Source organism: Neltuma alba, unplaced genomic scaffold (assembly GCF_004799145.2).
Source record: "Neltuma alba isolate B1F8T4 unplaced genomic scaffold, ASM479914v2 tig00007337_pilon, whole genome shotgun sequence".
NCBI lineage: Eukaryota > Viridiplantae > Streptophyta > Magnoliopsida > Fabales > Fabaceae > Neltuma > Neltuma alba.
The window spans coordinates 18,371-34,147 of NW_021634755.1; the positions used below are offsets into that span (position 1 = coordinate 18,371).

Below are 15,777 nucleotides of genomic sequence, written 5' to 3' on the forward strand. Positions count from 1 at the left end.
TAAATCAATATGAAAATTCAGTCATTTTAACAGAGAAATTTGAAATTGTATAAAACCTTATGGAAACTTGTCATTTGTCAAATTCAACTTGTCATCTGTCATAGTAAACTTGTCATTTCATAAATCAATATGAAAATTTAGTCATTTTAACAAAGAAATTTGAAATTGTATGAAAACCTTATGGGAACTTGTCATTTGTCAAACTCAACTTGTCATCTGCCATAGTAAACTTGTCATTTCATAAATCAATATGAAAATTTAGTCATTTTAACAGAGAAATTTGAAATTGTATGAAAACCTTATGAGAACTTGTCATTTATCATACTCAGCTTATCATTTGTCATAGTGAACTTATCACTTCCGATAAGGTTTTTATACAAGTTTACATTTCTCTTCGTAAATGATAATTTCCAGAATTCTTTGACAACAACCAGTTTTTTACAATGCAAGGAGGTAACAGTTGTTAATTCGAGTATATCAGTAGGAGATGAGGTTGTAGAATAAAGAGAGATTATGGAGAATGAGAGCTTTTATATGAAGAGTACTATATTAGGCTATTAGCATTACATGTTTTGCAGAAAATTAAATATGGAAGCTACACGGTTAACATGTTTTCATTTTTCCCATTGCAAATCAATGGGTTGGGAAAAACATAGAAGAACGTCACGGTTCTGGAGAAGAAGAATGAAATCGAAGGAGAGTAGAAGAAGGAAAGAGAAGAAAGAGGGGAGAGAGAGAGAGAGAAAGGAAGTCAGAAATTTACGTTTCTAGAGAGGGAGAGTAGGACAAAGAGAGAGAGGAAGAGAAGAAGGAAAGAGAAAGAAATGAGGTGCTGGAAGAAAGAGAAAAGGAAGGGCATTTTAGTCATTTAGGCTTCATTTCATAATTGCAATCTAGGACCCGGTCTCTGATAGCAATTTTATGAATTGAAGTACCCAAATTGCCATTTTATATTTTCAAGGGTCTTTATTTGCCATTTCCCCAAAAATTTACACCAAATTTAAAAAATTACAGCAATAATTGCACCACTCAGAAATTAGGTGCGGAGTGTGCACCTTTTCCTTTTAATTTATGAATTGTTTTTATTAAAAAAATGTTCACCTCACCCGGGAGAATGCGCGGAATTTTGGCTGTGATTGACGGGATAAAAGAGCAAGACAGAAGGAGCGATAAAGGATTTGGGACAAGATGATGAGTGGGGCTTCACCTTCAGCGCCTCCCGCGCCATGTTCTTGTTCCTTGTCCAAACCCCAACTTCCTCTACATCTCTTGTCCTGGAATTCAGTTGTGCCTTGTACTTCATCACGTCCCAAGCTCAAAGGCTTTAGATTTGCCAGCAAAAGGGGTTATCAGAACATTGGAGTTCGATGCAATAGTAGCATTTGGCCTGGTGGCCCCGGCTCTGGTACAAAACGTTTTCTTTTTAAAAAAAAAAAAAGAATTATCTTCTTTTGATACTTGTAAGGTTGTCTCTATCTGACCTCTTAGATGCTGCTATTGTTCTCCTGTATAAGGCCGGCACGCTTTTTATACTATTGCTGGTTAGTTTACCTGTGTGATGATGCTTGAAAGAGGGTTTGTCGAATGAAGCTTTAGGATGTGTCATTGATGGGTTTTGGCCTTAAAGCACCGATGTACCATTGTACCCTAAGTTACTGTATTTGATACGAGTGTCGTAATCACAACTCATGCCTGTGAACTCTATTTTTAAAGTATAATAAACTGCAATTGATTGAAATTTTCATCCTGAACGTTGTCTCGTTTTCTGCATTTACATGAGAAATGAGTATGGACAGTCAAACCTGCCTCATTTTTTTTTCTATTTTACTGAAGGGTCTAGTGGGATTTGGATGTTATGGATTTTTGACAAATTTTAAGAGCATCTATTCTTAGACCTTGGATTCATTATATCAACTGGTGATGTTGCCACTTGGCAGAAAAGGACATGCGCTTGTAAATGGGTCTATGGCAGCTCAAAGTTTTAGTGCCATCTTACTTCTAAATGGATCGGTGGCAGCCTACTTTGAATGGCTTTCACTTTGGTGCTCCAGGTAGCCGTTTTCCAAAGAATGGCATTCACTCTGGTGGTCCCTGCACCCCCTCTCCCAGGTGAGTGCTGGGGGTGCCGTTCAATTTTGACCATTTTGGTATCAAGTAACCCTTTCCTATGTCAGCTGGCTCCTAGTGTAATGAAAGATTCATTTGTTATGACTTGAGCCAGGAGGAGGCTAGAATGTTAGGTAGGAGAGCCTCAAGACTTTACAATACTATCTTAAGGCTTCATGGTTACCCAAGGTTCAAAGAGGTAGCTTAGGAATGTTGCACAATCTGTCTATTTCACATCCATGTTTCCTAGGAAGTTCACTGAGTGTTTGACTGAAATGAATTGAAGACTTGGTTTGTACAGTTGTATATATTGGTTTAAATGCATAAGGTAATGAGTTTCAATGCATAAGATAATGAATCACGCAGGCGACAGTGACAGCAGGAGCATTCTGGATGCATTTTTCTTGGGAAAGGCACTAGCTGAAGCTGTAAATGAGCGTATTGAGTCCACAGTTGGTGAGTTTTTAAGTACTGTCGGTAGAGCGCAAGCTGAACAAAGAAAGCAAGTTCAAGATTTCCAAGTAAGGGCAGTTTAAGCTAGAATTACAATTTACTGCATTCCTTGTCAATGTCAAATTTCAAACACCATTCTACGTAGAACCACCCCCTGTCCCATATCTCTTTGCTTCAGGACAGATCAAATAATATCATGTCTCTTATGCTGATTTTAATAATTGGAAAAATAGAAACTGTTCAAAGATTTAGGCCTTGTTTGTTTTCTTGTTTTGAAAACAGTTTTGTTTTTAAAAAAAGTTTAAAAAAATTTGTTTGGTAAATTGTTTTTAGCTACATGTGTTTAAAAACCCCAAAAAAAAAATCTGTTTTTAAAAACTAAAAAACCAAAATAATTTTTTTTCTTTCGTTATTTTTGTTTTTGCATCTTTATTTTTTGTTTGGGAAAATTGGGAAACCCTTTTTTCTCTGCTTCATAACTTTTTTTTTTTTCCATGTGAGAACTTGAGTGCTCATCAAAGCTTCACCCTCTGATTTAGTATGTTTATTTTCAAATGTAATTTTTCAGAACAATTATCCAAACAGAATTTTTTTTGTTTTTTGTTTCCAAAACTTATTTTAAAAAAAATTATAAAATTGTTTTGAGAACAAAAAACAAAAGACAGAAACAAACAGGCCCTTAAATTTTGACAGTTTTGCAATGCAACTGTTTGGGCATCCAGAAAATACGCCATGAGCTGCAAACTGCATTGCAGAATATGGTGCATCCTTGTCTATCACTGAATTAGATGTAAAATGCGTGATTCTAATAACTGGAGTTCGTAAGTATTCAGTATTTTAGTTCCCATGAACATTAGACCACAAAAATAATTCCAGCTGTCCAAATTTGAAAGTTCCATTTGTTAATGAATAGTCAACAAATATAGCACGTAAAGGAGGAGAGGATGAGTAAGAGAATGGTAAATAATTGATATGCAAGAGAATGGTGTGTCATAGATGAAGGAGATATGCAATAGGAAAGGATATTTAATATCTTTATGATAGTCTGTATCTATTCTCATTAGAAATTCTTATTTTGGTTTGGTGACCTAATCATGGGCCTCTAATCACCGGTAGAGATGACCCTTGATCATTGATTTGTCATATTGACTTTGAATTTTGAGAATTTAGTGATTTTTTTTCCTTTTTGTCCCTTCCTCTTCTACGTCACTTGGATTTAGTACCTCAATGAGGATGTGAGAGAATGGTGTCATTTAGAACAACTAGGAAATGCTGTATGAGAGTATTTTTACTATTTCAGGGTACCTATTGTCTTTAGGAATTCTCGTGTTGGTTTGGTTTCAAAGAAATAGGCCTCTAGACATTTGGGCTTGGAGTTTATATTTTTGGGGAGCCAACACGGTTTTGTGTAAGCACAGTGCTTGATAAAGTTTAACTGCTGATCCAGAACACTTGTTAAATAGCCTCCCTATGCCAGTGCCTGCCTGGATTATATCTAATTATGGAATGAGCAGAACACAGGATACCTCTTGATTGGAAATTCTTTCTATCAGCAATAGCAACAAAACCTTATCTCACTAGGTAGGGTTAGCTACATGGATCACACAACGCCACTAAGCTTTGTCAATAACCAAATCTTTAGATAGATTCTTAATCGAAAGATCTTGCTCAATAACTTCATTAAGTATTTTCTTTGGCCTTCTTTTACTCCTTTTCAGAAAACTCCAAACTGATTGATCAACACTCCTCAAGAGTGCAATCAAAGGCCTTCTTTGAATGTGATCAAATCCTCTCAAATGATTTTCTCCCATTTTTTTCTTCAATAGGAGCCCCTCCAACTTTTCTGTGTATATATTCATTAGAATCTTACTCTCTCTCTCTCTCTTTTTTTTTTTTGGTATGACTAAGCATCCACCTTATTATCCTTATTTTGGCTACCCTCACTTTATGTTCATATTGTCCCTTTAAAGCCTAACAATCACTATCGTATAGAATTGTTGGTCTAAAATTCTTTCTATCAATTGTATAATTTTCACATCATGAAGTCTGATATCCAAAATATAGCGAGTCAAAATTTTAGACAAAAATCCGTTTTGATCCTCAGGTTTTGAAAGTAATTCTAGTAGTTCTTACATTTTATTATACAATGATTTGAGGATCAGAAATTCTTAATTTTTTTTTTTTTAACCAAAGAAATTCTGAGGTTGAAACTTCAACGTAGGTCTTTGTGTGTAAAGTTTATGATTTTGAAGTCAATCCTTGTACTTTCATGCAATCGCCTTTGAAGATGTAAATTTGGGAAAAGACATGTATGTGCAGGATGAAGTGTTGGAAAGAGCCAAAAAAGCAAAGGAAAAGGCAGCACGAGAAGCCATGGAGTCACAAGGGCTGATTTCCGAGTCTTCAGCGGACAGAGAAGTCGCAGACTATGCTGCTACCAGACCTTCATATTCTGCCACGGAAACCGTTGCTTCTGTCCAGCCTAGCCCTCCGGATGAAACAACTAATGATCCTGAGGGAGAGGAGCGACCTGCTTTGAATTCTTCAACTGATGACTGATTTTTCATACATGAATGTACGAGATACTGAAACTATGCTATATAGAGGATATGCCTCTGCAGTGTAATTAAGTTATCAAGATGACAAGTTTTATATGTTATTTCTTTCGTTAGTGAGTTAATCCTTGTAGTTCCAAAGATTTTTAAATTAATAAGCTCTTATAGTTTTAAAAGTTCATGATCCTGCTGGTAAAGAAGAGTTTGTGATCGGTTTTTATTGCCTCACAATTTACAACTTGAGTCTCCACCATTATTGGTGCACATGCATGGATCCACGTGTTAGGGAGTTGGATCTTTTTCCCGTTTGATTCGTCAAAAGGAAGGAAACGGAAGATATTTTAATTATCCCATATTTCGTTTGAGAGGAAGAGAAGGGAGGAGAAATATTTAATGAAGTTGATTCATGAAGGGAAAGAGGGGAGATAGTTAAAATATACCCTCCCTCCCATTTCCAAAACTCTCCAATCCGGAGGGGAGGGGAGCGGAGGGGAGGAGTGTTGCCCTCCATTTTCCTTATCCTAACAATGGGAGAAGTCAAAAGAATTGTTCTTCTCCTTTTTCTTCAGAAAAAGTACCCAACCAAACGAAGGCATAAAGTTCTGGGAGTCGATGCTCTTGAGTTTCTGTTTCTTTTTTGGACACTATTTACTGCTTTCTAGTTTTTAGTTTTTTGAAGCTGTTGGGCTGCTGTACTCATGTTCAAGTGTATTTTGTTGCCCTTGTTACTTTGCAGATAGTTTCTTGAGTATGAAATGATATGTATACAGATTTGGCCAAATACAAAGGGCTAAAGTTTCAGTTGATTAGATGAAATGTTTTTGATAAAAATGAATTTCTTGTATTTGCGCATCATTTATGAAAAAGATTAAGAAAATTATTTTTAAGCATTACAAGTTTTTTTTTAAAAAATGTGATTTAAAGATTTAATGCTAATAAATAATTCTTTGACACTTTAAAAAAATAAGGTCATTACTAAATCTTTCTTCGTAATTGCTTACAATCCTTGGAGGTAGTTTTTCCTATAATGTTTTTCCTAGTGTTTTTTTTTTTGGCGTAAGCACCCAGGATCCTGAACCAGGCTATCTCTCAAGCATAACAACGGGCTTAGGCTAATCTGAATCGAGGCATAACAGAATCATTAAGATTGGTGCCCCTAGCCCCCTAGCCCCTAAGATGCTACATTCCCACTCTCAAACTCAAAACTCATGGTTAAGCTAGAACAGTCCCAACCAGCTAATCTAATCATCGGGTTATAATCTCCTAATGTTTAGGTCAATATCCCCAGGCATATATTGGTCCATGGAAGACAAGAATTAGTTGGTATTTCCTGAATTTTGGGATAATATGCAAATTTATTATGGAAGTTTTCACTCATGATCGTTGACCACTCCAACAATTTTTTCGACTCAAATTTATCCTAAAAATTTAAAACCCTCGCAATATTGCCTCTTATTGTTAATATTTTTAACAGTAAGGGGTATTATTGCTATGATTTTAAACTTTTAAGGTAAATTTACACCTAAAATTTTTTTGGATACCTAGCATCTCTAAATTTTTATATTATCAAAATGAACTTCAGATGATTAAGTGCCTTGCAAAAACGGCGAAAGGACCATCTTGGGAAGGTGTTCAGGAGATGGTAATGAAAATAATAAATAATGAATAATAAAAAGTGGGCAACATTAGTGTTCTTTAGTCACGACATTGCAATGATTCTGACATCTGAGAAGTATGTATTTTAATGTCCGTTAAATTTAATGGTCAATGTTAAGATTTTTTGGTTTTCCAAACGAAATGGTTGAGGGATAAAAATGCTTTTAACCCTAATGAAATTACATAAATAAAAGGTTAATATAATCTTTGATCTTTTAAGTTTGTCCTCATTTTGATTTTGGTTCCTTAAGTTCTTTTTGAATGATAAAAAAAACTGGATGTAACTTTAAACAAACAAAAGAACAAAAGAAAACAATAACAACCTAAACTCTTTATTACCCTCCGCCTCTCGTAAGGAGGAGGAGGTTGGTCAAGGATCCAAAAGAAGCTATCAAGACTATATAAAAGTTTAGCTAAGTAGGCAGCTAAGTGGTTTTCATCCCTATACATATGATAAATATTAATCTTCCAATCTCTGTTAAAAATTAATCTAGCATCATCAATAATATCCTTGAAAGGGTGTTGGCCATCCTAGCTCCTGGTGATTAGGTTGATAGCCTCGAAGCTGTCAGAGTAAAGTGAGACTTCCTTGAAATTCCTACTCCAGTACATGTTAAGGTCGTGAATCATCCCAATCATCTTCGCAATTGTAGGGGGCACATTTGTGACTTTACAGTTGAAACCAATAATCCAATTATCTACGTTGTCCTGCATTACTCCATTGCAACAGCTTCTTCCATCTTGTAAAACAGAACCATCCACTGCAAGCTTCACCGCTTCCCACCTGCATGGCCACTGCTTTGTCCCTCATTTGTTTCATAGAAATTGTAAAACCTGTAGTGTTTTAATAGATTTTGATCTAGACACACTATGAAAAAGCTAGCAAACCCGTTACGAGGATCATCTATGCTAGGTGTGTTGAAAAGGCAATTACATCTAACCACCCATATGTCCTAACAGATGTAACCAAAAAGAGTAGCCCAAGGGGTCTTCTTAGTCTAGTCATTCCATGCTTCATTGGTGAGATTCCAAGTAACCCACTTCGTGTCATGTTTGGACACAAAAGCGTTCCACATCGAGGCCTTGATTACTAATTTCCATATGTCTTTAGCATTGACACACCTATGAAGAAGGTGCACACAATTTCTGCCTGGTTGCATCCAAAAGGGCAACTTGCCTCTTGCTGAACTCCCTGTCCACTCTTAATTGCATCATGTGGATCCTGTCACAGCAGAATAGCCACATAAGAGATTTAATCTTTTCTGGGATTCTCTATCTCCAAAGATGTTTCTAAATGCCCTCCATCGGAGGTTTGGTACCTACAAAAATGAAAGAGTATGCAGATTTAATAGTAAAGATACCGTTAGTGAACAGTTTCTATAAGAATTCATCCTCTCCTCTCTCCTCACCAAGTGAGTGTGCACAAGAAATTCAATCCACAATATGAGGATGGAACCATAGAAGAAGTTTCTGTCTGTCCCAATCTCCCCTATTTGCCACATAACCAATCACTCGCTCCTCTCTATCAATCATCATTTTAAGAACAAGGATGAGATCAATTAAGAAAGTGTATATTTTAGACCAATTATCAAACTAAAAAGAGGTAGACAGCCTATTACCTATTTTCCTCCCTACTCCATTCTTGAACTTTTGCCACATTTCACAAATTCCCCTCTAAGTAAGAGAAGAGTAGTGATGATTTTCCACTTCGGGCATATTAGGACTACCACACATGTACTTTGATCTTAGGACCTTGACCCATAGTACCTCCTTCTTAGTGAGTAGATTCTAACAAAGCTTCATGATATAGGCTTCATTCTATTTTTGCAAATTCTTTATGCCCTAACCTCCTACTTTTTTATCTTGAAGAATTTGATCCCAAGATATAAGATATAAGGTGCATTTTTCCTTCGTCTTCATTTTCTTCCCATAAAAAGCTTCTACTTTTCTGTTCCAACTGTCTCAGGAGCTTTTTAGGGAGCAATCTAGTCTAAATGTAGTAAGAAAGAAGAGTAGATAGGACTATTCTAACAAGAACTATTCTTCCTATAAAATTAAAACAATTACATTTCCATCCTGAGAGTCTTTCTTGTGTCTTCTCTAGAAGGGGAGCAAAATTGATATAGGACACCCTTTCATGGATCAGAGGAATTCCCAAGTAATTGCCTAGGTCACTTGTAAGTCCCACTCCCATTTTTTGGCTTAGTATGGATTAAGAAACTCATACGAGAAAAGTCTTACAGCACTTTTGTATGGATAAGTCACATCCATCATGTGCTATGGTAGTTGCAAGATCTTTAAACGTGGATTAAAGATTCATTTAGATTTAGAGAAGGTGATAAAAAATACTTAGTCCAAAAGCACTCATATATTTAGCTAATCATGCACATACAACTGGATATATCATTTGTTAATTAGCATCATATAGGCTTGGAATGAAGTTAAGCGCATTTTTTGTTATTTTAAGGGTAATATAGGGGTGATATTTTTTTTATATAAATATACTCAGGACTAATTTTATTGGCTATGCAAATGAAGGATTTTTGTGTGATCCTCATGTTGAGAGATCACAATATAGTTCACATGTTGTTAAACCACAAATAAACTATTTGTCTCATGATCTTCAAAAGATTGTAAAAATTAATATTGGTCGTATTTATTTAAATTTAATATTTGGAATGCTTGTTCATTATATTAGAATTTATAGGCTTGAAAATTTCAACTGATATTGCTAAGAAGGGGAGTTGATGCACACTGTACTTTTTTTCCTCTTTTTATGATTTTGTCCCATTGAGTTTTTCTAGCAAGGTTTTTAATAAGGTGACACTGTATAGTGTATTAATAAATGTTGTACTCCTTTTCTTCTACTAAATTTTTGTCCCATTGGGTTTTTCCCAGTTGAATTTTTTAATGATGCACAGTCATCCAATGGACATCCAACAAGGAGTGTTATGAATGTAATAATATCTGTGTAGATATCCATATCTCTTCTATTATCTCCAATATCATATCTTATTTACATGATCTCACAATTATCTTCTATCATCATGTAATCTATAGATTTTGTTAAAATTGTAAATTATGTTTATAAATAGAAGGCATGTATAATGTATTCAGGACCCTTGAATAGAAAGAGAAATACTCTCTTGTTGACTCTTTTTTCTTTTCTACTATTTTTTTAGTTTTATAACATAAATCATTTTGAAATGGAATTTCGGACTTAAAATGCTATGGTGGTAAAAAAAAAAAAACTCATTTGTTCATTTAATGTAAAAGCTACTAAACTAAGCTTGATAAATTAAGCTAAATAAATTACTTAATTGTAATATGACATTATCTCCCCAAAATATCTTTATATAATATTGGATTATATATCAATTTAAAAGTTAAATAAATTGGTTTAAGAAAAACTGATATATATAATTAATATATATATAATATGGATTAAGTAGTTACATTTCGATTCATCATCATTTTCTTGACTAATTCCTGCTTTAAGACCGGAAGAGTAATACTTTTAGAAGAGAGAAAACATACATTTAAATACAGATATTCCTGCTCGGACAAAACCAATAATATCTTTTGTTTGCAATGTTTGATATTCACCCAATTTCTAGTAAGACTAAAATTTGGAAATTTCATAGCAGTTGCTATTTCATTTGCGTGTGCGCGTAGAATTGTTCCAAATTATCATAAGAAAAGTACGCATGAAAATTTTGTTTAATAAATTTTCGTATACAGAATTTAATATTCAAACACTTTTTATTATTTAAGATTTTTGTCGATAGAATTAGAAGTGACGTAATGATAGAATGAATCATGTTAAAGAGTATCTTGTGCCATTGCATATGAATTACGTAATCAATCAATCATCAACATATATAATAAAATCAATTGTTATTGTTATTTTACTAACAGATAATTTTAATTAATGCTTTTTTAAGAGAAAATTAAAAAATACTTCTAAAATTTTAAAATCCCAAATCAAGAATGACTCGTAAAATGTATTATTATTTACTTTTCAAATATTATTAATTGTTATTAAAGCATGATAAAATGACTGATTTGAAAATTCAAAATTTAAAGATATTTTTCTGGGATTATTTCTTTTTTGAATGAAATGTGGGGTTAATATAACCTCTAACAATACAGAGGTATATAACATTTAATAATAGTGCTAGTTCATCGTTAGTACATAGTGATAATTTTTTTTTTACTCAACTATTGATATCAGGAAAAATGACAAAAAAAAATTAGTTGGAAATTACTAAATACCAAATAAGAAATGTCAACAAAAATTTGTTGTCATTTACAAATTTAATATTGTCAATACTAAATAAAGTGTTATTATCAAACTTGATTTGGAATTTAATAATTTTCAGCTTCATTTTTTGTTATTTTTCTTTAATATTATCACAGAGGATTGGTTAACATTTTTTTGACTTATAAATATCTATATAAAGTTATTCCTCTAAAATACTTTAAGGCTAGTAATAACTGTGTCCAAATTTTCTGAGAATCCCTCTCTTTCGTTTTTCTTCTTAAAATCTTGTTTCCATTGTCAAGAAAATGAATGATTCGCGTTTAAATATTTCAAAAAATGTTTGTTCACTTCCTCTCTTTTATTTATGTATGTATAATAATAATTTTAAAATATTAAATCTTAATTACCTATTACCTCTGGTTATAAATATAAGAGCTAATTGACTAATTTGAATAGATTAAAAAAATAATTTAAGTTAGTCATTTATAATAAATATGTGTTGTTTTTTCTAAAATATTCTTGCTAATCAAGTTTATTAGTTGGACTCGTTATTATTAAAAGGACTATTTTGAGAAAAAATGAATAAATATGAAAAACAGAATGGATTGGATTTTATAATTAAAATCAAAATAAAAATCAAATAAAATTTTATATTAAGAAGTGAAGGTATTATTTTTATTTAATAGTGGAGTTAAGAGTTATTTTTATTACCTCTTGTATATTTTGTATGGCAGTGAAAGCACAGCTGAGCCCTTGTTGGCCCCAACCCGAGTTCTCACTCATTGTTTGCGGTGAGCGGATTTATTGCTTTGCCGTTCTAGAAAGGAGACTGCTCTCTGAGACTCTGACCTCGTCAACGAATTTTCAAATTTGAAAAGATCACACTACAGCGTGGCATTTTCGTCATAATGCACCACCTTCGAGGGCATTAATATCTACTTCGAATCAAAATACACGCTTCTCTCCCTCGGTTCCCCATTTGATCCCCGTAGTTGTCAACCTTCTCCTCCCCTCTCTTGATCGCTGTGTCTTCGTTTTGAAATCTTCTCTCTGCAACGAAAGTTACGAAACCCTTCGATTTCTTTCTGAATCTGTGGCGAGATTTGTGTTCTTATGGGTCAGCAGTCGTTGATCTACAGCTTTGTGGCGCGAGGCACGGTGATCCTGGCTGAGTACACCGACTTCTCTGGCAACTTCACCAACATAGCCTTGCAGTGCCTCCAGAAGCTCCCTGCCTCCAACAACAAATTCACCTACAACTGCGACGGTCACACCTTCAACTACCTCGCCGATAATGGATTCAGTAATTTCTATTTCGTCCTTTTTGTGATCTTGATCTTTTTGTTTGCTTCCTCTCCCTGATCCGCGTCTTGTCGGTGTTTTCTGACTACCACCCGTTGCTTGATTTAGTTAGTTAGGCCCTTTTTTAAGTTTTTTCCCGTACGTTGGATTTCGATGATGAAGCTGGCTTCTTGTCTTATTTGTTTAAAGAAATTTTTCTATTACAATGGAAGTGGTCTTCCAGGGTTGAGCCTCGGAGCTGAAGTTTTTGAGAACGAAATATAAAGGTGCATCAATGTAATGGATCTGTTCTGTACATTCAGTGCGGCGGTATTGTTCAAATTGGTGAAAATACTAGGAATAAACTTTGCGGTTGAAATTATTGATCTTGGGTGAGATGAGTCCAATAGATTTAAGTTTGTAGATAAACAATCATGCATATAAAAAAATGCGGTTAAGTGCGTGCCGGTGTAGTTTCTTGCTAAAGCCTTCGACAATACTGTAATATGGTGGTATTTCAATTAAATCCAGTTATCTTCTGCTGTACTTGGGATGATCAAAGGGAGGATTGGTCTTGATGGCTTTCTAACAACTTGATCCGGCCATTGGAGATTGTGAACTGATTATGGAATTTTGATCTCGTAATAATGAGCAACATGAGATTGAGATTTAGAAGTCTAATGCGCCTAGCCTGACTTTGCTATAGAATATAGATTATCAGCAGAGATGTTCATGGATATTAAGTTTCACGGAAGAATTTGATAGTAACATTATATTGTTTCCCGCTTCTACCCCCCATTCTGTCACCTTAATTTTATTTACTGGTAAGCTCAAAGTTGATAGGATGTGAAAAGTACTATTCATACGCGCTTTCAAGAAGATGTAGGTGTAATATAAAGCATCAAGAATAATTTTTCTGAACTAAGTACCATATGTCATGCTCTGTGGTTTTTAAAGATGCTGATTGGTGTTCTATAGTTCTTGAAAAAGGCCTATTATTAGTCAGACTAACTTGATCTATTACTTTGTAGCTTACTGTGTAGTGGCAGTGGAGTCTGTTGGTCGTCAGATTCCATTGGCCTTCCTTGAACGCGTTAAGGAGGATTTTGCCAAGAGATATGGTGGAGGAAAGGCTGCTACAGCTGCTGCTAAAAGCCTTAACAGAGAATTCGGGTACTTACGTTTACTTAACTATACATAAAACAGACATTCCTTTCTGTTGACTATAGAATCAATATGAAGACCATATGTTGTTCATGGTGTAGACCCAAGTTGAGGGAGCACATGCAGTACTGTGTGGATCATCCGGAGGAGGTTAGCAAACTTGCAAAAGTGAAAGCTCAGGTTTCTGAAGTTAAAGAAGTCATGATGGAAAATATTGAGAAGGTATGTCACTTAGATGCTGCCAATATGTCTTCTTTTAGGGTAGATGGAGTATCTCCTCTTGAAAATTGTTATATTTGGGATTTCCTCAGGTTTTCTTTGGCCAGATTCAGATACAATAGTCGGGGTAGTGGATAGAGTATTCACTTCCCGTCTGCTGGGGAGCGTTCTTAAGATTATCTGATTGTCTAATATGTGGCTTTGTATGTGTATTGTAATGTCTTATATGCAGGTTCTCGATCGTGGAGAGAAGATTGAGGTTTTGGTGGATAAAACTGAGAATCTTCGCTCTCAGGTATTAAGATCCTATTATGGTTCATGTATAAACCTAAAAAGAAAAGTTATGGTAAAACAAGCTAAGAAAAACCTAAAAAGATCATATTATGCTGTCCATTTTATGTATATATTTTCTGGTTGATTTTATGCTATGTCCTGTGAAAAACAGCAAGTCGTTATCTCTATTGTATCTTTACGCTCCTTCATTTAAAGGCTTGTTTTCACCTGCACGTGCAAATTAGATTTTAAAAGATGAGTAATTACAAAATAACTAAATACAAGGTGAGTGTATCCCAGATATTTGGCTAGCATACAAGAAACGGAGCCCTTTTTCCTTATTTAAAAATCAAGATATGCAATATAGAAGCAAGAATTGCTATTATTCAACGATAACTATTATTATTTTTTATTTTATTTAATGATACAAGAGATACTCTACTACCTACAAAATCAATTTTTTTTTTAAATATTATTTGTGTACTAAGCAAGTCCTTCTCAAATGGAAGTCCAAAATATTTCCTCATTCATGAAATGAGTTATTTTGGAAACTTGATCTAAAACTAGATTAGTTTCCAACTTGAATATTGGGCCAATTTTCCTTTTCCATCGAGGGTACTCAATTGGAATGTGCATATATTTCTTTTCTGTGAAGGCATAGGAAGTTAAACTTGCAACGCCTCCTATCCTGTGTACAGACGTGTTTGGTTTGAAGCTTTTATGGATTGTAATTGACTATTTGACATTTGAACTGTCATGGGTCTGCAGGCACAAGATTTCAGGACGCAGGGAACCCAGATGAGGAGAAAGATGTGGTTGCAGAACATGAAGATAAAGCTCATAGTTTTGGGTATTATAATTGCCTTGATTCTCATAATTGTTCTTTCGGTGTGCCATGGTTTCAATTGTGGTAAATGAGTCTTCTCAGTCAGGATTATCACTGTGGGGCTTCTGTAATTCTATATATCTGCTTGATACGAACATTATAGATTTGTTCATTTAATATTCTAAAGCCTTGTGTAGAGAAAATGCCTTGGTGGGAAATGAATGTGTAGGAGTTACGTGCATGGCTTTGCACACTGGCCGCTTTGCATTTTTGAAGACTGATTGTTTCATTTGTAGAATTCTATACATATTGAAGGGTCAATTTGTTCCAGAATTTATAATGTCGTGGTTTTTCTCTCTTGAAACCATCCAAATTTAAGCCCCCCCGACATCCGATGTCTCGTTGGGAAATTTTGACACATCTGTTGACCTGAGGCTGATCGAATAATATTCTTCTGAAAGTAATCTGACAACATGTTCTTCCGTTGCTCCTGGAAAACGATAGAGAATTCATGAAAGTCGGAGTGAAATATATATATATATATATATATATATTTTAGGGGGGAAGTCATTCTAAAAAAACTATAAGAATCGATATTTATTTTGAAGGATCATAAATTTAAAATTATATTGAAAGGCGAAAAAGCTGATTGCCTAATATACCCTCTACATATTCTAAAACATAACTCTGTAAATAGAACAAAACTTCTTAAATCTATACTTTTTAATCCCATCAATTTAGATGTGTATTACCTTTATACATCATGCATATAATCTCTCAATTCTGTTAACTCACATTTTAAATGAAAAAGGATCTCAATGCCTATCAACTCTAGATTTTTAATTATCTCAGGAATTTGAACTCCCACTTGAAAAAAAAAAAAGAAAGGGTTCAAGCTTTAATTAAACGTTTGGGCAACCCGCACTGGCCATTGTGGGAGAAAATTAGATGCCCCATTACGAAACAAATCGTTTAGAAAT

General features: G+C 34.3%; 2 protein-coding genes across 2 annotated transcripts; both read left to right on the plus strand.

The window, feature by feature from the left end:
* Positions 1 to 1,127: 1,127 nt before the first annotated feature.
* Positions 1,128 to 5,239, plus strand: LOC114752334 (uncharacterized protein At4g13200, chloroplastic-like). The gene is made up of 3 exons (XM_028941067.1): positions 1,128 to 1,405; positions 2,473 to 2,627; positions 4,879 to 5,239. Exons 1-3 carry the CDS (start codon positions 1,189 to 1,191, stop codon positions 5,116 to 5,118), a joined length of 612 nt encoding a protein of 203 aa, XP_028796900.1. The 5' UTR covers positions 1,128 to 1,188; the 3' UTR covers positions 5,119 to 5,239.
* A 6,763-nt stretch (positions 5,240 to 12,002) lies between these two features.
* Positions 12,003 to 15,134, plus strand: LOC114752332 (vesicle-associated membrane protein 722). The gene is made up of 5 exons (XM_028941066.1): positions 12,003 to 12,337; positions 13,347 to 13,488; positions 13,581 to 13,701; positions 13,931 to 13,993; positions 14,740 to 15,134. The coding sequence occupies exons 1-5, from the start codon at positions 12,148 to 12,150 to the stop codon at positions 14,887 to 14,889; spliced, it is 666 nt and encodes a 221-aa protein (XP_028796899.1). The 5' UTR covers positions 12,003 to 12,147; the 3' UTR covers positions 14,890 to 15,134.
* The last annotated feature ends 643 nt before the right edge of the window (positions 15,135 to 15,777 follow it).